The 27,125-nt window shown below is 41.3% G+C and overlaps 1 protein-coding gene across 14 annotated transcripts in view; it reads right to left on the reverse strand.

Annotated features, from left to right (window-relative positions):
* The window catches only part of eml1 (EMAP like 1), a 63,325-nt gene that overhangs the window by 6,919 nt on the left and 29,281 nt on the right, over positions 1 to 27,125 (reverse strand). For 5 of the 14 annotated variants that reach the window (XM_051077926.1, XM_051077927.1, XM_018683941.2 and 2 more), the window contains 11 exons: positions 14,165 to 14,347; positions 13,843 to 13,896; positions 10,465 to 10,603; positions 8,949 to 9,005; positions 7,938 to 8,066; positions 7,707 to 7,735; positions 5,846 to 5,872; positions 2,601 to 2,730; positions 1,378 to 1,527; positions 549 to 618; positions 113 to 223 (listed from right to left, as the gene is read on the reverse strand). In XM_051077926.1, the coding sequence (XP_050933883.1) occupies positions 113 to 223; positions 549 to 618; positions 1,378 to 1,527; positions 2,601 to 2,730; positions 5,846 to 5,872; positions 7,707 to 7,735; positions 7,938 to 8,066; positions 8,949 to 9,005; positions 10,465 to 10,603; positions 13,843 to 13,896; positions 14,165 to 14,321 (1,053 nt within the window). In that variant the 5' untranslated portion in view covers positions 14,322 to 14,347. Of the gene's footprint in view, positions 1 to 112; positions 224 to 548; positions 619 to 1,377; positions 1,528 to 2,600; positions 2,731 to 5,575; positions 5,624 to 5,845; positions 5,873 to 7,706; positions 7,736 to 7,937; positions 8,067 to 8,948; positions 9,006 to 10,464; positions 10,604 to 13,842; positions 13,897 to 14,164; positions 14,348 to 18,107; positions 18,433 to 27,125 lie in introns of those variants that run through there. The other 9 variants (XM_018683935.2, XM_018683934.2, XM_018683936.2 and 6 more) reach the window with 9 other exon arrangements.

The following is a 27,125-nucleotide window of genomic DNA, read 5'->3' on the forward strand; positions in this document are numbered from 1 at the left end:
TAACAAACAGAAATAGACACAATGCTCAATATATCCAGGGTCAGAAATGAAGTCACTCTGTCAACAATGACCTGTAAACCCTTCATTAGAGATGTCCGTGGACTATCCTTACCGACTTGGAGAAAGACAGGCAGACCAAGGCTCGGTCAAAGAAGCCTGCACCCAGAACATGGAGTGTGTTGAGGCTGACAGAGTCCCACACACGAACGTGAGGAGCCAGCTGCTGCAGAAAAACACACACACACACACACACACACACACACACACACACACACATCGGGCACAACACCAAGAGATATACATCTTCAGAATGATGTGATTTGAGGCCTAGAGGTTACTGAAGCGCACCCTGAATTCACTGAATATGTAAGTGAGCGCAGGGTGAACGCATTTCGATTTCTCACACTGTTTATTGAGCAGAATTGTTTGAACTAGCAAAGCAAACATCATCTCTCAAAGAAAATAGCGAAACCATAACTTGTCACTGCAATAATAAATCAGACATTGATGGCTAAAGTGATAAAATATCAGCAAGAGACCTCACTTACTTTTCCATCTGAAGAGGTGCCGGCCACCTGCCCGGTTGCTATGGTGATTTTGTCGGGGTGGACGGCCAGGCTGGGTGGAGAGAGAGACGTGAAAAACAGACATGAGAACGTTTTAAAAGCCTTTTCTGACATCAAACGGACCGTTTGAATAAAGATGAGCAACGTGCTCGCTGAACATGAAAGGCAGCGTTTGGTGAGTGAGCTTTTTTAAAGCTTTGAATATGATATTCACTGTAGCTACCACACGCTGTCTGTACTAATGTGTTGGGGGGAAATGAAAACAGTTTAAAATAAATTCAGCCCCTTTTGCATGCGGTGGTGTAGCAATATTCGTAGGATGTTCAGGCTCTGACGCTTTGTCTTCAAAGGAGTGAGAGACTGTCTTCAATCCATCCTTGGATCTGTGATCTAAAGTGGTGATTAAAAACTTCAACTTTTATTAACCCCAGAGTGTAACAACATAATTATGACAGTGACTGATCAAAGTTAGGACACACTTTCCTACAAATATACTTTAATGCTTATCAACAAATTCCTGTGTGCAAAGTCGCATGCCACACTTGAGGACACCTGTTTGCCTGTTACTTCTCTCATTATAGTTATCCTGCAGGAGTAAACAGGAACACTGAGCAGTTGAAGCTACTTCATCATAGTGTCCTGCTGCCTGTGTGTGTGTGTTTTTCTAAACTGGAAACCAGAACAAGCTGTGAATAAATGCTACAGCCCGTGGAGAGAGTAACTATCAACCCTAACTGCAGTTTATGATGAAAGCAAGTGTGCATATGTGTAGGCAGTGAGAACTTCCTTTAAATCCCCAAGTGTCTCTCACCATTTGATGTCGTCTGTGTGTCCGGTGTAGTGTCTCTGCAGCTGCTCGTCCACGTTGAACAGGACGACCACCGAGGCAATGAAATATACTGTTTCTCCAGTGGGCAGCAGGTAAAGGTTGGAGCGACAGTCTCGACCGCGGTAACCGTAGCTGGACATCAGGAAGGTTAAGGAATAATACCAAAGCTCCCTGCTAAAGTAGAGCTGGAACAATTGATCCACTGATTGAAAATTAATCAGCTATTATTTTCCTCTTGTTCCAGCCTCTCACTTGTGAAGAATTGTAGTTTTTTAGTGAGAGCAAACTGAAAAATATAAATATATCTTTGGGTTTTGGACTGTTTCCCATGGTATTTGATGACAGCAGCTTGGGCTTTAGGAATTGTGACAGGCCTTCTGCAGTGTTTCCAAGTGATTAATCGAGCAAATAACTGGCAGATTAATCAATAATGAAAATAACTGTTAGCTGCAGCCCTAATCCCGCGGGTGGAAAAGTTAGGAACTCATTAGCTTACACTTGAATCAGCAGGTTTAACGTTTAGAGACAATGGCAAACACCAGAATCCACATTAAAATGCATGTTCAAGCTACTTTATCACATTATCTCACATGTGCATGTGTCTAATTTATTCTTATAATCCATCTGTAATCATACCAGATTCAACATACAAAGTACATGCAGCCCACACATCTATTTCTGTGTGCTTGTGTGTGCTTTCCCTATCACACTGAATCTTTTCTTTGTCTCCCGTACGGCTTTTTCCCTTTGGCTTTCTGCTGGATCGAACAACACGCCGCATTCATTTCTTCTACTGCAAATGAAAGCGAGAGAGAAACCCACACATGAAACAAAATAAAAATAAAACAGCACAAGAGGAGCTGCTGACTGTTTGTACCTCAGCCCGCCAGCTGTGCACAGGTTATTACTGACTGCAGGGCTGCAGAGCCACGAGCCCGGTCTCTGACTGCGACAGCTCTGCGCGGTGAAAATGAATATCTGAGGTGTCACATTCGTGGCTTCCTCTCTTAAATGCATCACAGGCAAATCTGGAGTTATTTTCTGCAGGAGACTACTTTTAAAAACTTTGTCAAATACAGAAGTAGGATTGTATTTGAACTTCAACATCTTAAAAAAAAAATAAAAAAAAAGACATGAGGTGGTACCAGACAGGTGACGTGACTTCCCTGTCTACCTTCTGGGAACATATTGCAGCAAAAGGATACACCCAGTCCAGTTTGAGTTTGGTGCAGGGTAGCTCGGCTCTGGCTTCCAGACAGTAGCTGTCCACCTGGTCTTTGGGCATGTACATGGTGATGGGACGACCCTTCAAATACATTTTCACATAACCTTCCTCTAGAAAAAGCAAAACAATGGTCAGTGAGATATTACACATAGAGAAGAATACATATATGACTGGTGGAATTATGTCAGTTTTTATAGTATAACATATGATGTGAATACAAGGGTGAATGTTGGATGAGGATAATGGAGTGATGAGATATGATGTGATGGTTTTTTCCTCCTGCGATCAAGAGTCAATTAAAGACAACAAATGACAGAATTTGCAAACACAAAGAAATTAGCTTTTTAACTGACTTTATTAGTCATTTCAAACACATTCTTATGACAACAAAGAGCGCAAAATGAACTGCAAAACACTTTGTTAAAAACTTCCACAACTCATAAATATTCAGCTCACAGCAGAGGTTAACCAACATAAAATGCGGACACAAGCAGAGCAATGGAAATGTTATGAAAAAAAAAATCCAAGCTTAGAAAAGGGGATAATGAGAAATCCTCATCAGTTTAAAACACTGAAAATAAATCATGCAGAAAACACCAAGGGAACCAAAACAAACAAAATGAACCGTTTTTTTCAAAGCTCATTAACAAAGAAAAATATCATAGTAAAAGACTTATGGGGAGACTGGCCTGGTAGTCAATTACTTGCTTGTTTACTGTTTTATTAGGTGATGCTATAAAACCTGTGATCTCTCTATAACATCCCTGGTATGAGAAGACAAGTGGAGCGACAGTAAACCTCCATAAGGTGGTTTTAATGCTACAGATGTGACATAAAAATCTATGATGTTGTCTCTGAACTGAGCATGTTACAGTTTGCCCTCTGAAATAAACTAGTAACAAATCTGGAAGTACTGGCTGGGAGATTTAAGGGGGCTGCGGTAGCTGGGTGTATCAAGAGCGGAGTATGATGACAAACTCCCCGACTTCCTCAACTGGAGGTCAAAACTCGGGGTCTTTCTGACCGGTGGCACCCTGGCAGCACCGGCCTTTCTGGCCACGCTGGCCCTGCCGCTCTCTGAGGTTTGTTTGGGGCTGGCAGCCGAACGGGACGTTACAGCCGAAGCCGCGGGGCTGCCGCTGGTCCCCCTCTGTTTGGCAGAGCGGCTGAGGTAAATCTGTACTGTGACTATAATGTAGATGGGGAAAAGAGCAGACGATGGAGAGGGGGTGGTGGTGGATGTTGTCAGGGCCGGACGGGTGAAAGGGGACAAGAAGCAGGGCGAAGGATCAGGAAATGTGCAGGGTGGAGGAGGTTGGCAGAATTAGTTAGACAGATGTAATGGCTGTTCTTTGTGTCACATTTAGTAAAAGCATCATGAAACTGGCAGAGACAGAAACTAGAGACTAGGTGGGAAGTGACTCTATAATAAACCATCAACATTTTGCTTATCAAATACATATAAAATCTAAATATATATAAATACATATTCACTAGGATCTTGTTAAAACAGTATTTGGAGTAATTTTCTCCACTGCTAATCTTTCGTGAGTAAGATGCTCCTTTGCTAAATTAGTGGTTCTCATCCTGCGGTTCAGGACCCATGCAAGGGGTCAAGATGAATAACATTTTGCTAATCAATTCCTCTTTCTGTTTTGTTTAGTTATTGTTCTGTAATTTCTGAGTCATTTCCAAGAAGTTTTCTGGAAAGGAAAACGTAATTTGGTATTAATAAAATGGAAACTGGGGCAGTGTTGTGAAATTTGTCTAAAGGCAACATGCAATTCAACATATATGGAGTATTCAGTTTCTAATAATGAAGATCTCCTGAATAAATGCAGTATTTACACTGGTTTCAATTCAGCATTTCTTCCAAGAAATTTCTTTTTTGGGGGCTTTTTCACATTTATTTGGACAGGACAGTGGAGAGAGACAGGAAACGGAGAGAGAGAGCAGGAGAATGACATGCAGTAAAGGTCCAGCCAGACCAGGGTCAATCGGGACCAGCTACTCAGGCACTGAGGCCCATGTAGTACATGTTCCAACCATTCGGCTATGGCAGTGCCCCAAGAAATTCCCTTTTGATTAGCACCAAATTACACATTTTATTCCACAGAAACTTCCTAGGATAGGACAATCTGAGAGATTGAAGGAAGAAAATCTTCTTTTTTGATTTTCTGTTCACAACACAAAGAGGTAATCAACCTGTTATGAAGGGACACAATTCATTTTAAGGGGGTCACCAGCCGAGAATGCTGGGAACCACTGGTCTAAATGCTTTTAAGGGTAAAATGCTTAGATTATCTTAAAAATGGTTGTTTAAAGAGTTAATTATCCTGTAACAAAACTGGGTAAACAGCAATATTCTGTGAGGAAATGAGCCCGGCTTTAACGCCAGCCTTTTTTAAATCCTTGGCAGCTTTATGAATACTTTGCTGAAGGGGACTACACACAAGCAGACGACACTTCAGGCTTCGTGAGAAAACTACAAGCAGTAAAATCAAACAGGCCTCAGTAGGAACTACCCCCCAAAAAGAGACTGAATGTGTTTGTAATGCAAATATTCATTTGGAGGGCAGGAAGATAATAAGAGTGGTGGCAAATCTACTTGCTCTGAACTGCAGCGGGGAATCTCAGAACAGAGGATTTAAAGAGTTCGCAGAAAAACTCAAAGCGACTGTGAAGAAGCGGGTGTCAGAAATCTTTGTGTTGTTACTATGGTGACAAAGACTAAATGCCTACGAGCGAAAAGTGACGCTGTGAGCTGTGAGCAAACAGGCTGGTGAAGCAGCAGCTTCGTCCGCAGTTCGAACGACAAGTGTGGAGACACACGAGTGAGCTGCAAACACTGCAATCACACTCTGACACTGCACTCAGTGGAGGTTAGGTAGGGAGTTTGCGTGTGTGCATTAGTTAATTCAGTCTCAAAACAATCAAAGGGAGGGTAACTCACACACACACACACTTTGTCAACCCACTCCTGCCCCTGTCTGGACAGCTCTCTGATCATTGCACTGACAGGAATTACAAAATAAAAAGAATTTTAAAATATGAATCAACATTTTTCAAAATAAAATCCTGATTTCAACCTTTGCTTCTGCAGCACAGTTAAGAGCAGAGGTGATGCATTTACACACATCAAACCAAATCATCTGCATTGTCCAGAGAGCCGTGGAGGCTGGGAGGGGGGCAATAGGGCGACTCGGGGGGGGGGGGGGAGCCTACCTTTGCAGTGGGTCACTCGTCGCATCCCTTGTAAAGGTCACAGAGAGAGACACAAGCACCAGGTGAGGGGTGGCATGGCTTCCTCACTTCCTGGTCTGTCCTAATATGAGTGCACTTCCTGTTTCCTGGTGTTAATGAACAGCAGCTTCTGTCCTTAACGCTCTTAATGAGTCGATGCTCGTTTCCTGTGTGATGGTGTCCCACCCTCTGCTCCTACGTAGTAAGTAAATTATTCCCTCAACAGGAACCATTTATAATTAATTTAAAACTAAAATATTCCACCATCTTTTCATTCTTTTCAACAATTCTTACTATTCTTGACAATACAAATATTTGCCAAAGCAGCACAAACCTGCTTGCACTGGCTTGCAGTACGTTTTATTGTATCAAATGAATCAGTTTGCGTGTAAGCTCTTCATGTGCTGCAGGTCAGCATAACATTGGCAGAAGTTACTACTGCAATAATTGTTTGTATTGGTTAATTGTCACGCAGTGGTAGTTTATGTCCATGACACTGCCCTGATTACGCTGTTTTGCAGGAGATTATTGGTCTATAATTTATTCAAATGTCCATTAATTGCTTTACAGTCGAAACAATTATCCCTGTAGCACACTTTCTCCTGATAGTCAGGGTTCTGTGCTGAGATATTTACAAACCTTTAGCAGGCTCGACTTTCACAGTGACATGATGATATGTGATTTATTACTTAGGATACTGACTATATTAACAATTCTACCTAATAACCTGACAGTGACAGTTTATAAATGTGCAGAGAAAATGTATTAGTCTGTCTTATATGTCCCAGAATTGGACTGCAAACTAAAAAAATACTAAAACAGGTTAGCTAGTTGTACAGTTGCACTACTTTAACTTTCAAAATATGTCCGTCTTATAGAGTCTAGATAAGCTTCATCTGGGGTGTAGCCTGAGCTAAAGGAAATCTGGAGCCAGGTGTGGAAACCAAATGAAAAACAGCAGTTCAATCTTCACAGAAATCAATAACACGCTTGAGATGGAAATTCTAATCAATACTCATCTCATTTCATATTCAGTCCCACTGTCTTGTTACCGTCTGTTTCTGTCTTTTTGTTTAAAGAATAAACTGTGTGGGAGTTGGTTCACTTGCGGTTCTGGAAACCTTAACTCACAGTTAATGGGGTGGCTGATTCTCTGCCTTTTTCAAAAGCTCTTGCTTTTTTTCTTTTGTTTGTCTCCTCATTGGAAAATGTCACATCAACTGAGTTCTTGTTAAAATCAGTTAAAAAGATAAGAACCATTATGGATAATGAAACCCTTTTCAACCTGGTTTGGAATTATTGTACTATAGCAGCCATTATGACTACTGCAGTCTCTACACGACAGAGGTGACGGGTGTTTTTATGAGCCGTGGTCAGAAAATATAGGAATTAGCCTTTGATTGAATTTAAATGCAAAAGCTGTGCAACCAAACCAAAGAAAGTATTAAGAAAGAAAAGACGAACAGAAATATGGATGTGAAGATGTAGTGATGGATGAGGTGGTTACTTGTTAATGAATGGAAATTATGAACATTTGATGCTGACATTCAGGCTATGCTCAGTGGTCCTCTGTGCAGCAGCTCAAGGCAGCTCAAGGCACCGCCTCGAAATATAACTGACAGCATGTATTTCTCTTCACAGTGTAATGTTGTTTCGGGAATACACAAAAGGTTGATAAATAATTCTTTATTTTGGCGGTTTTCCTGAAAATTGCATTGACCTGTGACTGACACAGAGAACCACTGAGCATCTGGTGTGTAATGGCTCTCAGTGGGTTGTATCGTAGCATGAAACTATTGCAGCTGTCAGGCTACAGAGCCACAGAAGAGCCTCTGGTTCTTACCTGCATTGAACACTGGATCCCTCTGTTTGCTGCAAAGTAAATGAGTAGACAGCTGTCAATCAGCGTCCCGCTCAGGGTAAACTGATATCTTCAACATGTCATTGATTTCAAGGTGATTTATAAGGAGAGCAGTGTGTTATCTAGTGTGTCAAGCTAGAAAAATCACCACTTTCACACTACGACACATACAGTATATGTGTAGCACTGAGTTCCTCATTATGTCCTTGTTACCTGTCACTTCTTTTGCCACTGGAATTGCTGCCGGTGGATCCGGCGCGAGTTCGGTTGCCCTTGGAGTCGCCTGAATCTTTCCGCGTAAGAGTTCCCACATGTTCATTTGAGTTGGCTCTCCTCACAGTGCTGTGGTGAGAAGGTGGGCAAAGGCAGCAAAAATAAAAGAAAGAGAAGTGGGGGAAGAACATGAGGTCATAAAACTACCTGACGCTGCTTTTCCAAAAAAATACCCTCCGGTAAAGTTTTCATCCAAGAAATAGCTTTTGAAAGCACCTACGGGGAAGGTGTATTTATGTGATGATTCAGCTCAGATCTGTCTTAATATTACATCACATTTTAAAGGAAAGTGTCAAACTGTGTGACTCTTAACTCTCACTTTTACTCTCTGTTTACTCCACTGCGGTGATTGTAACTACAGCGTCAGTGCAGACCTGTAGCAGATCTGTATATTGGTGGTGCAGACAGCCTGCCTATTCACAACAATGAAAAGGCTCCATCAGCAGTCCAATGGCCAGTGGGCACAGTCACCTAATCCACCCTATGGGAGAAACATCTATTCAAATCCTAAAACTGGCCGGTGGCCGTTATCCCTTCTGGAGAGCCTGCGTGTGTTTGTTCAGTAAAAAGCAGAACAGAATAAAAAAGAGAGAGAGAGAGAGAGAGAGAGAGAGAGAGAGAGAGAGAGAGAGAGAGAGTTGTTTGCTGAGTTATCCCATGAGGAATCATAGTAATTGGGCCACAGGGCATTGGGGAAGACTGCTGTGTGTATGCCAACACTGATGAGATTGTGACCAATCTGCAGTTTAGACTAATCCCAGATACAGACAGTGAACAACGCAAATGCTGTTCCAGCGTTCGATGATTTAAACAACATGAAGTGAATGTTACACATGAGATAAATGGTGAAAGTGCGGTGACTGATTTAGTAGAAGACGACAATGGTTCACATGCGTCGTAACTGTGATGCAGCGATGATGTTATATCGTGACCAGCTGGTGACACTCTCACCTGAGGGGCATATAGAGTATTCTGGTGGGGCGGGACAGAGAGGACAAACTGGACAGACTGCCGGGACGTCACACAGCAGATGGACAGGACATAAACAGGATATAACATTATAGTGGAGAGGACATGTTATTACAAAGGGACAATACAAGAGAGGTGGACATGCAGGACAGGAGAGATGGGAAAGACAGACGACACAAAGATAAACAGGGGAGACAACTGAAGACACAAGTCACTCAAGTTATAACTCAATCTATTAAATGTACACCAATCAAAATAAGAAAAATTTAGGACAGCAGTAAGAAAACGTATTTATTAACTTAATTTAGTCTAGTCTGGTTCCCACTGAGGACACTGAGGAGTGGTGGGATTAAAATGTACAAATAATGTATATTTTATTGGGTGATTTTGATTTTTCTTTTAGACTCAATCTATTTAAATTTAACAATGTACAGGACAAATAAATAAATTTAAAAAGTTGTTATCCACTTGAATTTGTTCCAGGCCTTGTTAGAAAGGCTTTGAAAATAAAAAATTAACTAAAAAGAAAATATAATTGAGCAGAAATTCTGAGATTTTTTTAGTGTCTCTATCTCTGAGGGTTGGTGGTTGTGGGTATTTGGGTCCTTTGAGTGCAAGTTCAAAGTTCAAGAAACAATGAAGCAGAAAGAATCAGCTAAGCATGAAACCATTCAGAGAAACATAAGCCAACTTCAGGGACAACAAGGAAACGCACCAGACCGAATCACATTTCCTGCATCGACACCGTCCTGCTTGGAGTTTGGGGGGTTTGTTTCTATCAACCAGCCTCGTACTGGTTACATTTCAATCTGCAAAGCCATTTCTTTACCATCCTCCCCAGTAAATCTTACGGTGAGAGTCAGTGAGACCTAAAATAGTATCAACTCCCACTGCTGTAAAACATTCCCCGAGCTGAAATAAAAGTGCACACATGGAAAAACAGGGAAACAACGCCTCGGGGAGGTTAACATCTGTTTGGACAGGAGCTGGTTCCCGCTGTCTGCTGAGCTTCATCTGATTATGGTAATGTCATCCAGAGATGGGAAAAGACTATTGTTCCCCTGACAGACAAGATTGATAACCTGTGCTCCACATGCATGTATAAACACACACATGCACGCACACACACACGACAGAGAAGCAGAGACGGTGATGACAATACTATTTCCCTGTTTATCAGCCCTGTTTAATGTCAGCGGCTTCAGCTGATAAAAAGCCAGAAATGTGGCGATTTATGGATGCAATTGTCTGACGTCACACAGACAGACAGGAAAAAAATAATGTCTCAAGACAAATAAAATGTCTGGAGAGAAAAACAACCTCACAGCCTGGCCTCCATGCAGCTATATCTGGACTGAACTAATTTAATTGTTAATAAGGCCCGAAGGCTCGGTAAAGCAACACCACAAAATCAGCTGAAATTGTCAGAGGGTACTCAGCTTAGGACTTGTAGGGCCAAATCATTTCAGTTACAATGGTGACGAATTAGTCTTCTCACCTCTTGTTGGCTTGTGCGCTGGTGTCCTTCCTGGATCCAGATCCAGACGGGGAGGGCAGAGTGCCACTGCCTTTCTTTGGTAGGATGGTCCCGTTGTTCACCGTGGGCCGTAACGGCAAGGTGGCAATCATTGGCCTGGCTGGAAAAGAAAAAGGACAACAGCAGGGCCTGTTCAGAAAAAAATCTTTTTTAATACTGGTCTAGGATCAGCCTCAGCTGCTGTTGTGTCATTGGAGAGTGAGACGTTACAGCATGCTGGTCAGAGGGGCTGCATTACTTGGTGTTTAACATGTTGATAAAAATTGAAATGAGGTAAAAATCTGTAGAAGTACATTTAGACATGCTGTGGCGTTCCCTGGAAGGTAGGAGTAGTGGAAAGCCTCCCAGCATGCATTGGGGTATCAGGTTTATGCATGTTTCCTTGTTAGTGTTTCTACTGTACCTAGAGTTCATTTGTTGTTATATTAGTTACTATGAGAGGGAAATACAGTTAGACTCTTGGTAATGTGGAGTGTAGGTTTAGTTATTTTTAAGTATAAAGTTAATCTGTTGCTAATGAAGCACACTGCTGCACTGGAAACTCTGACCTAAAGACTCCTTACAATTTGTGTTAATTGTGGTCAGATTAAAAAATATAAATATATGATTATAATTTTCACAATAATCGCATAAGGAACATTATATTTAAAATGAAAAATAAAATTGTTAAAATCTTAAGTGGAACTTTTGTTTTTGCCCAGAAATCTTACTTTTTCCATTTTCAGCCATGATGAACTTCTGAGATATCACTGTGTCCAGTCCACTTGAGTGTGATTATAATGAGGACAAAACAGTTTGTATTTGTAGGTGAGATATTTAGTGTACCCATTATTATTGCAGCTCTATACACCACACATACACAATAGTCCCTGTGTGATGCTATCATGCTCTTCAGTGAGGGTTCAGAGATAATATAACCCACATAATAACACACATACACTGACTGTAGAAGCTGTAATAAAAATCTGAATTAGCTTAATTTAATGTTTTTTAATTTTGTCATTTCACTGAGAACACGTGTTCACATAATGTCTGTAGAAAGTGGTGTGAGAACACAAAATGTGCATGCACGTACACAAACACTGAAGCATGCGCACACATACACACTCACACACACACATCCCAGACAGGCAAGCCTAGAATAACAAATCCAAGCTGCAGCTTTATCTGCAGTGATAAATATTTAATAGACACTGTTTCATCCAGCAGAGACACACATTCACTCACACACAAACTATCAGGCATATACACACACACACACACACACACGCACACTCAGGCCTACACATACATTTTGCTCTGTTATCTTTCATGTAGTAATTACGCAGCAGGGGCAAACTGAGGTTGTAATTTTGTTAGCATGTTAAAGAAGATGAATGTGTGTATTTCTGTGTGTCCATGACCGTCCGTCCACAACCTGTGTGTGTTAAGCTTTCTGAAGCAGATCATTGTGCTTCAATAGAGGGGAGCAGGCTGCTGTCTCCCTGCAGCTCAAAGTGGAGAACAATAACAGAAAGCAGCTCTGAGTCTGAGTCATCATCCTCCATCTCCCAAATCAAACTGAACCTCCATCTATCCAGAGTCACTCCAGAGACTGAAACTGGCAGCAGCTCAGAATCATAATTTGTTTCTGTTTCATCACTCAAATGCACATTTGTGGACACGAAAACCTTCATGAAATGCAGATGATTTCACATGCAGGCTTCATCAGCCTCAAGGGTGAAAATACTATTTGAATGTATCAAACACACCTCAGCTGAAAATCAACACATGCAGTGTTGTTACACAGTAAAACAAAACACAAATGGGAGAACTGATCATCGATCAATCTATGATGTTCAATGCTTTCCTAATCTGTGCTGCTTTTTAACCTGCGTTAGGTCTGCCTCCTATATTTCTCACAGTGACTTCACTGAGAGAGCAGGTGGTAATGTGATGTATTCAGGTGTGTGATATCAAGTGGAGAAAGAGAACAACAGTTGAAGAGACAACTCTTAATTTAAAGGTGTAATATGTACGTTTTTTACTATTGCTACATAGCCAATGTTAGCATTAACAGCTGTTTCCTGACCAGTCTAGAAGAAATGATTTGAGTTCACCATCAAACTTTCAAACATTCCTTTTCTCTCCAAGAGCTGTCTCCAGCAGTTGACAGCATTGCCAGTGTTAATGCTTGTTTTGCTTCTATCTTCTACCACTCCTTTTCTTTTACTAAAGTTAGCATGCTAACCAGCTTTGTGATAGTGAGTCACTGTAGCGTCCAGTCTGTCCTCAGTCCAACATAAGAGGATGAAAAAGTAGCACAGGCAGTGTATTGTGACCTCTTGTCTTGTAAACACAACTGTGACTGAAGCTCTTGCTAAGAAAACAGCTGTTAATGCTAACATTGGCTAAGTGGTGAGAGCAAAAACTAACATGTAGCACCTTTAAAGGAATGGTTTGACATTCTGGGGAAATATGCTAATTAATTTTCTTGGCAAGAGTTAAATGAGAGGACTAATACCACTAACTTCCAGTCTGTGTGCTAAGCTAAGCTATGCTAACCAGCTGCTGGCTGCTTCATATCTACTGTACAAATATTAGAGTGGTATCAATTCTCATCAAGACAGTGAAGAAATGTATTTCCCAAATTGCTCAACTACTCCTTTACTATAACTTCTGGGGCTGAGGCTAAGGTTCGAATTAGACTGTGGTAATTTTCAGGTGTTGCTGTTATTATGTCCATATGACATCAGATCATTATGTCTGGGAAAGTAGCAATAACAAATACATTAGCAAAAGCTTCTTCTTTAATAACTGCGGAAATGGGTTTTAGGTGAACAGAATTTTCTCCCTTTTGCAATTACCTAAATTTTTAACAAATACAAGTTTCAAACTGAAAAAGCAAGCATTTTTTTCAGTTTCATAATATCATGTGAGAAGTGCGTTATGGTCTGACTGGACTAATCATTAATATACCGTATATTAGTCAATTGTTCTTTAACAGAAATGTTGCATACACACAGACTAACACAGAACATGTGCTTAGCAACTTATTCTCACAGTGTTGTGTCAGTTCATTGATAACATAATATCAAAAAGTTCTTGGACTCAGAAACATTGAAAAGAGGCAAAGTGTTTCCCTTGGTTAACAATATTATTTCTATCTTCTCGATGTCTTTGTACTCAGATCACAGTGCATTGACCTCAGGCAGTGCAGTACTAAAAGTAACTGATTGTTTCCCAGTGAAATACTATACTATAAACAACACGATACTGACAGGCAGTGACTGAAATGTGTTTGCTTTTACACACAACAGCAGGCCTGGTTAGTGCAGACAGACTACACAGTCAGCCTACCTGGCTTCCCAACATTGCTGTCTGCTGAGGGAGACTTTCTCATCAAAGCAGGGTCTATACATGTAACGCACAATACATTCAACAACACAACACAGTCCAGGAGAAGAAATGACAGGAGATCGACAACTAGTCAGCCAGAGAAAGGAGCAGAACAGGATTTGAAGGAGACATCATCTGGAGAGAGAGGGAAGTGGGAAAAGAAAGAAAGGTTTCCTACCAACACTGGGTGAGTAAGCCAGCACGTGTGTTGTAACCATAAATGTCAAAGGAAGTGTGATACCAGAGAATCTCATAATTAATTAACTCATAAACTCATTGTTACCTTTGGTGGGTCCTCTGCGTGAGCCCATGGCCTGCTGCTCCTCAGACAGGTTGAGCCTGCGGACCACGTCAGCCAGAGCGGACTTTAGCAGCTGAATCTCGTCCTCCTGCATCTGGACCCTCTGCTCTAGGGAGGCGATGCGGTCGGTCACCTCCATACTGCTCGCTGCTGACGCACTGTCATCTGAGGAAAACACAAGAGAGCTGTGTCAGAGACGTGGAAAATGTCATTCAGCTACCATATTAGGGATACGGTGGCCCTTAACATATGAGTCAGTTAGTGGTTATATGAGTCAGTCTGTACTCTCCCATTGTGCCAAAGTACATGGTATTTTTTATTTACAGCAAGATGAAGTGCTAATAAAACAGTAGCCAGATTTTACCCCTCATGAAGGTAGGATTTACTACAGCGCTGTTGTATTAGACTGGAATTAGTTTTAGCTAGGTGTACCTAATAAACTGCCAATTGAGTTTAGTTCTCTTCAGGAATAGTTTGGCATTTTGGGAAATATTCCTCTTTACTTTCTTGCCAAGAGTTAGCTGAAAAGATCAACATCATACTCATGTCTGGACACACTAAGCTAGGAGCCAGGAGATGATTATCTTAGCTTAGCATAAAGACTGGAAATAGGGGGAAAATACCTAGCCCGACTCTGTCCAGGGGCTTGTTCAATCAGTCAGTTTGGTCAAGAAATAGTCTGGCATACAAGCCCCTGTAAAACCACAAACTGTTGCTTTTATACTAGGTGTTAATAAGTGAGAGGTACAGGTGCTGGTAGGTGGACTGTGGTAAGAGTTAGGCTAGTTGTTTCCCCCTGTTTCTGCTCTTTATGCTGAGGTAAGAGAAATGAGAGTGATGTGGCTTTTCCTCTATTTCTCAAAATGTTGAACTATTCCTTTAAAATACTTTAGTAGCTTCTGGTCTCAGTAAGACTGGAGACTATATATATCTGATCTTTTCATATTTTGGAGGATGAGAGATGTTGTTCATTGTTATTATTTATGATTTTATTCCCAGTGGTGTCTACAGTTACAAAATTCACTGTTACTGCTGTTTTCAATATCCTTTCTTTCCAGAGTCTTTGTCAAGATCCTATTTTATTTTCAAATTATGGAGATCAGAAAAAGCTGAATCTGATGTTTTCACTGAAAAAAAAGAAAGAAAGAAAGAAAGAGAGAGAGAGAGAGAGAGCAAAGCCAGGTCTGGAATACAAGCAGCAAATGCGGTTAAAAAACATGAGCTCGCTTTTATCCGTTCAAACATTCAGACTCTTTGTCTGTGAGAACCTTCGCTTTGAATGACTCAGAGAGCTGACCCTTTATTCATGAGCCTGTTTTTAATGTCTGTCTGTCTGTTTCTTTGAGTTTAAACTAACTTAACGCATTATTATCACCTCTCCACCTGACACCCAGATAGAGGCCAAGCACCGGCCACCAGGGTCCACTTCATTAATGATAACACACACGCACAGACGCACGCACACACACACACACAGGGTTTCCTCCATTAAGCCTTTGATGTCACAGCAGTTTGATGAAATATTAATGTAAATCACCGCTGTGTTTTCCCTGCAGACTTGTAATAACAGTCTGATGCATTATGCATTAGAGAGCAGGCATCTGGTGATTAGGCAGATCTGCGCTGTGAGTTCCTTCTGTGAATTTGCGTTAAACCCTGACTCTCTGGTAACATTATGGAAATCTGAGGGAGCTCTTGGCTTTGGTAAATAACATTCTCAAACAATCAAGTACAACAGTGTCTCAAATACCCTGAAATGTGTCTGAGTTCAGACGGTCTGGTGAAAGCAAAGTGGTCTGATGAGCGTCTGAGTCTCTCAGATAAATAAAAACTGCTCAGGGGATTCAGGACATCCCTGGCTGGAGCCTCTCCCCAAATATTTGCTTGTAGATAAATTTATTATTTAAGTTTATGATATTTTTATTATCAGAAAATTAAATGCAGTCTATTGAGTCATTCTTTCAATGACACACACTTAGACATACAATTTCTAAAAACAGAATTTCCCCCGTTGCCATTACCTACATCTTTAACAAATATGAGTTTCCAACTGAAAAAGCAAACATGTTTTTCAGTATCATAATATCATGTGAGAAGTGTGTGATAGTCTCACTGGACTAATCATTAATATACAGTATGTAAGTCAGTGTTAGTAATAAAAAAACTATTTCAATCAATAAGAATCAATCAAATTTTCATCTAATTCTGTGGTAAACTCTAAATTGGACATGTTCAGGTGGAAAAGCACCATTACATACAGTCAGACTTTATTTTACAGATATACCAACTTAAATCACGATAATCTTTCAGTTTTAGCTCTTGATGTGCATGTAACTATTGTAATGCAAGTCTTTGTCATTGCAAGACTCTCACATTTGCTCAGATACACTTTTTATGCATCACAACAAGTATTCTGAAGTATATAATCCCATAACGTCCAGTGTAGTGATTTTCATTTAATTAGCATAACATGCCAGAAAAGCAATTTCACAGATTTGAGAGGACAAATTCCATTAGTGAGCAAAATCCTCTGCCTGTTAGCTGGTTATGAATTGTTTTAGTCAGCAAGACCCTCCATGAGACAGGATGGTAAATTGGTGCATTAAGCAGATGGGACGCTTGATGCTTGTAACAGAAAATGGAAATCTGAACAGATTCAGAATGAATCAATCAATTACAGCTCACACAGAAACGCAGGCAGCTACAGCTATAGTTATACACACACACACGCATGAAAAAGTGTCCTCCAGTGCCCCGTTTCATTTTGCTGGGATCCCTTTAGTCACTGTCACAGCCATTATTGCTGTCTCCTGATTAATAGCTGGTTGGACACGCAAGAAAAGCCACATAGATTTCACTGATATCTGTGGATATTCTCAGTCATCCAGATCGCGGTGTGTTATAGAGAGAGTTATACTAGGACAACTGGACTTGCTTGATTATGATTAGGAGGGTGTGATCAACAAGTCCTCAGATCTAAACAACAAAATGTGTAATTTTCCCTCCGGAACGTCACAGTGGTATTTTCTGATTTGATGCCCCTATCATCAGGATGACTTTATTTATCTGTGACTTCACAAACTGTTACAAATCACAATTTAAAAATAAATCCACTAATGTGACAAGGTTAAGGTTTGTTTAGCTTTAGGCACAAAAATAAGGATCACTGGAACCTCTGTGGTTTACATTAAATTTACAGCTTCATTACAGTTATTGGACCTTTGTCACCCTCATCATTTGTCTACATTAACGTTACCTAAATGTAAACATATGTGGGGGCAACTGTTGAAACAACTGATTCTGTCATTTTTCTTGGAAGGACTGTCTCAGTATAATGCCTTCCTTGTTCACCATCTCAGTTTAGCGTGCAGTTTCTGCACAAAACTTCACAGCAATCCATCCAGTAGTTGTTGAGATACTTCAGTCTGAACCAAAGTGGTGGACTTTGCCAGTGTGACTAGAAACACAACATCTGCAGAGCAGAATTAGACTTCAAGGCTCACAAGGTGTGACAGTCAAGTCAAGTCAAGTCAAATTTTATTTATTTATTTTTTATTTATCTTTAGGCTGCAGTTTTATGATAGCAACATCTCTATCATGCTTTGTGTATGCACTGTCTAATATTCTCATCTGCCCAGCAAGTGAGAATTCCATAATGAAAACCCCCCATCTGGAGAAATGGAGTCAGATGAAAACTGCAGGTGCACAATCAAATACATTACACTCCCAGCAGCAACTTCACAAGCACAATGAGAAATATGTCTGCCTCAGTTTATATGCTCATACATTCACTTACAGATTTCTACTCAAAGGAAATGCTTTCTTGTTTCATAATGCACAACGCCAATCTTACTTCTTCATCTGAACACACAATGACAAGGCATATTCCAGAGAGAAACCTGGATCTTAATAACTTTCTGCTCACCTGAGACGCCTTCTTTGAAGCAGTCCTTGTTCATGTTCTCATGAGAATCAGAGTGAATATCCAGAGATAAAGCTTCTATTATCTGTTCAGCATCTGTTGTGGGTCTGCTCCCAACACTGACACAATGACAGCATGATACCATCAGTCGTTGAAACACAATGACTGACTGTCACGGCTGTGATTCCCCCCAGCTCTGCGCTAACATCCTCCGTCTGTCACCCCGCTCCCCGCTTAAAACCTCTGGGGCAAAGTCGACGCCCAATAACACGTTCACGAGCAGGATGAAAGATCAGAGAAGGTCAGTGATGTTTAGGTATGCTGTTTGTTTTCATAAAGGAAATGTGTGTTGATGGCATGACACTGATGTGAACGCAGCGGAGTCAGCGTGGATTCGGCTAAATTTGCTCCTGATGTTGCTGCGCTCTCTTGGGTGCAGGTCACATGCTTCCTGTCCAGAGAGGCACTATCAGCGAGATGCCAATCTTCATTTAAACACAAATCCATCACCACATACACCCCCATCCACCACCCCACCACCCCCACCACCCCACCCCTTTCTCTTGTACCCCCACAAAAGCAGATTATTACACCCCACCAATCTCCTCCTGCTCCAGTGCGCTATTCACACCTGTCAGCTGTCTGCTTAAATTACTTCATTTCTGTCAGTCTTCTTCAGCATCTGCCCGTCTTTCTTTTTTTCTGTCCCCTGTTTCATTATCTGGTCAATATGTGGCTGGGTCACAAATCCTAGACGGATCCCTGAGCCCATCTATCTGCTCACCCTAATGCACAGTGACACGTTGCTCCCTATTACCTTCCTCTGCAAGGCGACGTCTTTCTGGCAGGGCCACCTCCCTGCTTAAGTGCTTGTCCACCACTTCAGCCACGGGGACTCAAGGATGGGCAAAGAGAAAAACAGGCACTCTCTGCAGTTTCCCTGCTGTAAAATAACCACACCCACCTCTGCTTTCATCTCCATCTTATTTCTGAGTCATTTACTGACCTCGCTGTCATCAATAACACAGGAGGGTGGACATATGCTCTGACCCATTTCCCCCCACACCTCTGCACTCTCATCAGCCGCAAAGATCAATACACTCAAGGAGTAAAAAACAATAAAATAGTCCTGAGGAAACGCTTTTGATCAACACAGAGGGAGCGCTCTCTCATTCTGAGCAAAGCACGGCGACCTCATGTATTAAATATCTTCTGCAGCATCCCTGTGCTGATCTGAGCTGTCTGGCTTTTTTAGCTGACTCACTCCTTCGCTCTGTATGCACAGGCACATTAGCAGACTTATATAAGGATGTAAACATATGAGGGAATAAAAGAAAAATTGCACTGAAGTGATTCCCTCTGAGGGGATGCCACGAGACCAGCTGTCTCACCACGCGCTCGAGTGCTCCTGCACATTTTGACAATAATCCACTGACAACCACGGTGATTGATGTCTATTTTCTTTTCACCCAGCGGTGCAGAGAAGCCAAACAATAAAGTGAAACTGACTTGATGGAAAGTTCAGCTGCCAGGTTAAGCTGCGCCACAATGGGAGGTTTTGAAAAACCCACAACCACTGTTTGCAGAAAAACCAACACATCAGAGAACCACGAGGCAGCAGGAAACGGCCTGTCACAACATCACGACAATGATTCCTGTTTTTCAGAGACGGCGCTGATATCACCGCTGCTGGCACATCTATCTACAAGGTGGATGCAGATAGCTCAGCAGCACCTTGCCAACTGGTTTTAATTTTCACAACATGAACGCACACGGCCAGGTGGTGCGCTGCCATAGCGGCTGTTCAGCTGTGCCTTCAGGAGAGCCATTTCTCCCAAGACCAATGAGTCACACTTATTAAACAACCTGACTTCAGTCTGCTGCTGGCTTCACTAATGAAAGTCTGAACCTAATCATAATCAAGTGGCACGCAGGATTTAATTTTATGCCAAGTGAATGAGGTAGTGATTTAGAAACAGACAAGAGAGCGAATGAAGGTGTAGGTGGAGTTTTTCTGATGCTGTACAGGGTTCAAGGCAAGAAAAACTGGAACTGCAGCATTTAGAAATTACAGTCTGCCCCCTTGTACGACTGAAATCATCCATCAGGTACATGTCAGCTGAATGAAAAATTACAGGACCAATTGAGTTAGAAATTTGAGATAGAAAAGAGAACGAGAGAAATGGATGAGAAAGAAAGAGTTACTTAAAGTGCCATCGATCGCATGTGACACCTGCAGCGAGCAGCGGGCGAACTGATGGAGGTGTATTAGCTAATCAACTGGCCGGATTAGAGAGACAGACGCTTGGTGTACAAGCTGCACCTCGTGGCTCCTGCTGGACCGAAGCTTAGGAGCTATAAATAGGCAGAGGTGGATCAGGGAAGGGGAAGCCCTCACACACGACCTGAGTGGAGATTAAAGAGGAGAAAACAGTGCAGGGAGAGACCAACAGAGGGAGAGGAGAGAGAGAAAGATGGATCTGTGAATGTGTGTCTGTGTAGGGTCATAAAGAGTGTGTGTGCATCAAGGAGGCGCATGATGAGAGGCAAAACGACCCCCCTCCCCACCCCAACAAGACATCCTCCTGTCCATGTATGAACATTTTAAACCCTTCCTTCCTCCCATCAGCTACATCCTTCCTGGGGTCAAACTCAGGTCAAATGGGAGGCAGCCCCCCCCCCGCCCACCCCCCACCACCTTGATGCTCTCACTGTCACACTGCCTGACATTTACACACACACCCACACACACACCAAATGGAAAGATACCATGCAAGAACAGAAAATGCTGGAGCCAATGATGTATGGAAAACCTCTGATATGCAAACAGAACAGCTGCAGGCTGAGTGCATGATCAGATGATGCAACAAACATCATCTGTATTTTTATCTGACTCCTGAGGGACTGTACACAAATTATTGGGGGGGTAAGAAGAGAGCGAGGTTTCAGCATTCCCTTACAGGATTAATAATAAAAACTAATTAATCAAATAATCACAAATGATTATTCTACTGTGCACAGTGGACCAAAAAGGGATTTAATTTCCAATCACACTAAATGTTATGACATAAATTTAATGTGTCATATGTACTTAGCCTATATCATAATTCAAGATCAGATTTTTGTTATGTTTGATCACTAATTCAACTTTTAATTTGCCTTTTTTAGTTATCAATGGTGGAAAACGTTGCACCATCCCAGTACTACATTTTGAGCTATGAGTAGGAGGATGTTGCAATTTTTTTTGAAGTCAATTTTTGGGCCCAAATAAAATATTAATAGTGCTGAGGAGCGTCCATTTTAAGAACTGAAATATAAGATTCAACACCGCTCCCTATCCTAGCAGTGTTCATACAGTTCCTAAAGCCTTTCTGAGGCAGAGAGGAATCTGAAAGCCAAAGAGATAAGAGGGTAAAAAAAAGAAAAGACAGTAGGAAGACATGGCCCATTGAGGCAGAATAACTCCTTCTTAACTCTGACACATACTGTATATACACCAATATCCCAACACTCTGCTTTACAAAACACATGCACACTCCTACACACACTCTCCTCTGTCAAAGAGGAAGTGTTCACGGTGTGGCAGAGGGATTATGCTGGATATGTGGAGCAGATCTTGCTCAATGCTAGTGATCCCTAAACTCAGGGGGTTTGAGCTTATAGCAGCAGGCTGGAATTTATATTCTCTCTCTTACTTTCTGTCTCTAACCTCCTTCACCTCTCTCTCTGTTTGTCTGCCTCGCTCTCTCTCACAAAACTGTGATGCGATGATCTCTCTCAAAAAAAAAAAAAACAATTGTATTTATTGTCTTTCTCTAATATTTATTTCGTCTGTGTTGCTAACCCAAATCCAAATATGAGATAACCTTTTAGTGGAAGACTGTTCAGAATGATATGCAGACTTCACAGTGTGGGACATGTGGAGCATCAACATGCTAAGCTGAAGCCAGAAACCATCCTTGTGGAATTGTCCAATGTGCAGGCACAAAACTGACGTGTACGTTGCCCCAGCTCATGCAGAAATTGGGAGCTTGCTAAACTGTAAATCCAACACAGCAACATCTTTGAGCAGCTAATACAAGCTTGAATCCTCAGTGCGAGAGGAGCAGCAGCACCAGGAGTGTTGAAGGTTTACGTATCGACTGACAGCTGTGAGCTCTCACCCCTGACTCTGGTCTTTTTGGTTAGAAGGTCGAGGATCAGAGAGGTCAGAGAGGAATATCTCTGTGGTGCTGAGTCTGAGTCACAGAAACCTTTGACAGCACCTAACAACAAATGCTTATTAAAAAGTCACATGCTGCAGCTTTAAGTTCTGTAATTACCTGTCTAAATTGCAGGTTTCATTGAGGGATTCACAGGAAATGAGTGAGCTGAGTGAACAGTTGTGAATCAAATGTCTTTTAATGTGAGAGCTCTGAATGTGGACAGAAAACTATAAAATTGAGACTAATCCCTTATTCTTGTACTTACTGGTTAACATAATGAGCTGAATTGTAATGTAACAGCAACACACTTTGTGCTTTCATTTCCTTCCCTGCAGGCAGGAAAGGTCAGAACCTTTAATAACCTTTATATAACTTTTATTCAGCAGTTGTTCAGACAGAGGCACAGTGGCACCAAGGGTTAAAGTATTAATCTAGTGATATTCTACATTTTTCTTTTGTTAACAAACCCCATGAAAAGACCAAAAGCAAGAATGAACTGATCCAACTGAAAAAGTATAACCTATGTTGATATATTCTGACATATTCATCTGTACCACAGAGCTACAGACCTAAAAATGTCAGTGCCCAGATGTTTTATGGATTTATTTAGTCATTTTAAAAAAGTGAAAGTATATATTTGTGATTTATGTCTTCAGTAGGAGCCAATGGGCTTGAGGCTGAGAGCCACAGACAGGCTGGGATAATCGGAAAGTATTGAGAGACAGACCAAAACATGGTTGCTTTTGGTCTTTTCAAGGGATTTGTTCAGAAGATAAAAATGTTGCTAGCTCTATGTCAAATGCTACTTTGCCTATGAGAACAAAAATATATCAAAGCCATAATAAGACAGACAGGGAACCCCCACTTTCTGAATGACAATGGAACTTGTTGCTTACTCATCACAAGACAGGGACAGGGGCACAGTCGTGACAGCAGCAATATTCATCACAAAACCAATGACTTGGAAGACCTCATCAAGATGCAAAAAAGAGTTGACATCTCTGCCCCAATTCATCCAAGTAATAAACAGCTAAAGAAAGACAACCTTCTTATTGCTGTGACTTTTAGGGAAGGAACAGAAGCACTAAGTCATGCTTGGCAGCAGCTCCAGGCTCTGACACAAGCCTCTTTCTCAGCCTCAACCTTTCTCCACATAAAACAGGGCTTTGTCCCTCAGTAACAAACAACCAGGAAGGAACAGGAGGCGGGACACTTGTTCCATCCAATATGTGTGTGTGCACTGGTGTTATTCCATCCAGTAACAGTGTTGTTATGGGAAACCAGATTTCCATTTTGGTGTGAGAATGGTCTCACACACATACAGAGACACTGTGTGCCAGAGACTGAACATGGGCCAATCATATATCAGCCATCTGGAAGGGAGAGAACATGCAGTGACACTGCTGGCAACAAACGAGATCATTACACAATAAGACTGAAGAGAAATATCAAAAACAGATTTTAGTGTGTAATCGAGAGTTTGGGTGTGTTTCTATTCTCTTCCACCCTTCACCCAAATTGGGTGCGTCCAGCTATGTTTAGCCTGAGTGAGCAACAAGCCAGACGGGGCCACCTCATTAAATTTTCTTTGCTCACAGTGGACGGTTGCTAAGGACAGGTGTCAGTTCTAGCAGACTGCAAGCAGGGGTGGATTACTGAACAGGCCGACTGTGCTACAGCCTTTGTTTGAAGACTGCAAAAACTTCTTGGTGAAATAGCAAAGAAAACAACTATAAGGACTACAGACTATTAATGACTACAAAGTGACATGAAACGACTACAAAGAGACACAAAACACCTACAGTGAGAGTCTGGGCATCTATGTTGAAGAGGTGCAGGTCTTTTAGATGTTTGCTGTGCCCAGGGCCCCATTGTTTCATAATGCGTCCATGTATACAAGGGACATTTGATTAGACAAACATGCAATTCACTGGGCTGAAAGTGGATTTTGGTTCTGAATCTAAAGCCGGAAAAACAAGCTGTGCAGGCAATGTCAACATTTCCCGAGATCTGCCGTGGATGTGGCATAAAAACACTAACATTGTGTTATATTTGAGAAAAGAAGTAGTCCTTGCAGTTGCAGTCGCACTTCCAGCTGGTTTAAATTGTTTTGGGGGAATTTTTCAGAGGTCCAGAGTCCACTGTCATCGTTTAAATTCTTCCCATAGCTCACTAATTGGACCATCATCTTCTATGCAGTTACTGGGTTTAACAACAGTACCAGACTGTCGAAGGAAATCACACTGAGGGGAGTTTCTCTTTACCCATCACCAAAACTGACAAACTGACAATAACAGAGGGCAAAACAAACCAAACAATCATACCCAGCCTCTTTCCTCTCATCTCGGCACCTGTGTTCAAGATGATTTTTAATGGAATTTCTAATGGGATTCTCCTCTCCCCATCTGTTACAGACAGGCTGAATGCGTGCAACGGGGGGATACACAGACACACACACACACACACGCACACATGCAGAGCTGGGGCTTCCCCCTTGGTTCTTCCATTAACAACAGATGTAAGAGACCAATTAGGGTGCTGAGCAGCCTGTGGGAGCTGCACCACGGGCACCAAGAGGTTAATTATATCTGTTCACATCACAACTGGCCAGATGAATTCTTGGATGGGGTCTAGAGATGAGGAGCAACCAAATCGATGGGCCATGACTTTAGGTCCACTAGAGACAGTACGCCGATGAAGATAATTACCATAAATATAATCGAGCAAACACTCAACCTGCCACAGTAATTGAATTTATCTTTAATTAATCTTAAACGGTTTGGTGACGTACTGTGCGGTTAAAAAGGCAGATTTATGCATAGACATTCATATGCTCAGACGTGCATGTGCACACATGAATGCGGAGATACATACCTGAGCACACGTGTGACTTCTGCTAGAAAGCGTTTGCATACTAATTTGAAACATTTGAATAAGTGAGTTTGCTTTACGGCATCTCATGTAAAAATGTAATCATAATTGAGTCCTGCTTTTCTCATCTTGCCTGGACAGCACAGCTTTGGTGACACTTAAAGCATCAGGAAACAAGCAGAGAGCAAAAATAATGGCATCTCTTTGGGATTCTGCTGACTTGTGTGATTTATTACTGGTCGCCCTCCCCCACAGGTAGAATTTAACGCTCTGCTGAGCACATTTAGTGTTACCATGCAGAGTGGAAGCATCCCACTTTCTGTTGGAGGACGATTCTGTTTCTGGCTCTTCCATGGTATTTTTATGCATTCGTGGCATCCTGTTCAAGGACTCATGCAGCCTGGTGTCTCCTCTCCTGACCTTGTGATAGCATGCACACACACACATAGTAAACTTGAAGATGGACACACACACACACACACATAGCCAGACAGAGCTTCTCTCTTTCACGTTTGACTGCCAGAAGCACGAGTTACATACACACACACTCAGGCAGAGTCAGTATATATATATTTTTAGCACAGGAACTCAAACACTCCGAGCTTTACATGCCTGATTGTTTTAGTGGGTCATGGAATGAGGTTGCATGAATGTGTGTTAGTGGAGGAAAAGACAAGAGAAGCAGAGAGAGGGGAGACACTCCAGTCCAATAACAAATGGCATCTTCTGCCTGCTGGCTCACTGAGCACAATGACTCGTAACCTTGTTCCTGAATAAAATGATATATATTACAAAATGATCATACCATACATAACACTATCTGTTTAACTGCAGAGGGGGAAGATAAATCTTTTACAAAGGACTGTGAAGAGCTTTTATTCAGTGTGATAAAGTGCCAGAGAGAAAAACATCTCAGAGTTCATGTGTCAGCAGAAAAGAGAGACAGTGCCTCATGAATGTATCATGATAAACAAACCACCGTTGATATATAGTGATATCAATATATTGGCCATATTTTACAAAGCAGGTTATATTATATTATAATTATATTTTTGTTTTCAAAAAGCTCAAATGTCATGGCTAGGGCTGCAGCTGACAATTATTTTTATTATCAATCACTGACAATTATTTTCTCAATTAATCAGTTCATTTGTTGGTGTGTGTGTGTATATATATATATATATATATATGTATATATATATATATATATATATATATATATGTATAATTAATCTGGTTGACTCTCATTCAACTTTTGCTGCAACAAAACACGACCAAATATAACTTTCCAGAGCTGTAAAACCCTGTCTGTTTTACCAGCTTAACAAATCACTACGCTGTTTTTCGGCTGCTAATAACCTTTTAAACACATAAATCTGTTCCTCCAACTGGACTTTCCAGATTGTATTTCATTGTCTCACTAGTATGAGTTACAACAAACACCCATAAACACACACCCTTGCATTGTTTGAAGCAGTGGGGGATTTTTTTGGGTGTGAACGTGGCCTAAACGATTAATCGACTGATCATTTCAGCCCTAATCATGATTCATCTTCATCATCAGATTTCATTTGTGCAAAAAATACAGCCACAACTAGACATAACAGAGCTTAAATAATGTGATGATTAATCATATTACTTGACTGATTTTTGATAGCAATTACTTTCGATAGTAGATTAATCGTTTCAGTTAGTTTTAAAGTAAGAATGCAAAAACTTCTCTGATTCCAGATCATCAAATGTGAGGATATAATAATAACTTAGTAAATTAATTGAGAATGAAAATGACTTAGTTACAGCCCAAAAACATAAATATAATCATATTATGTCAGGGAAGCAGATGATTAAGTTGAAAACAGTTCATAGTCACTCAGTTTCAGTCCACTGACCTCTGCAGGTATGATATGATATTATACGACTCACTGCACTAAGCAGATACAGTATG

This window comes from Lates calcarifer, linkage group LG19, assembly GCF_001640805.2.
Source record: "Lates calcarifer isolate ASB-BC8 linkage group LG19, TLL_Latcal_v3, whole genome shotgun sequence".
Taxonomy (NCBI): domain Eukaryota; kingdom Metazoa; phylum Chordata; class Actinopteri; family Centropomidae; genus Lates; species Lates calcarifer.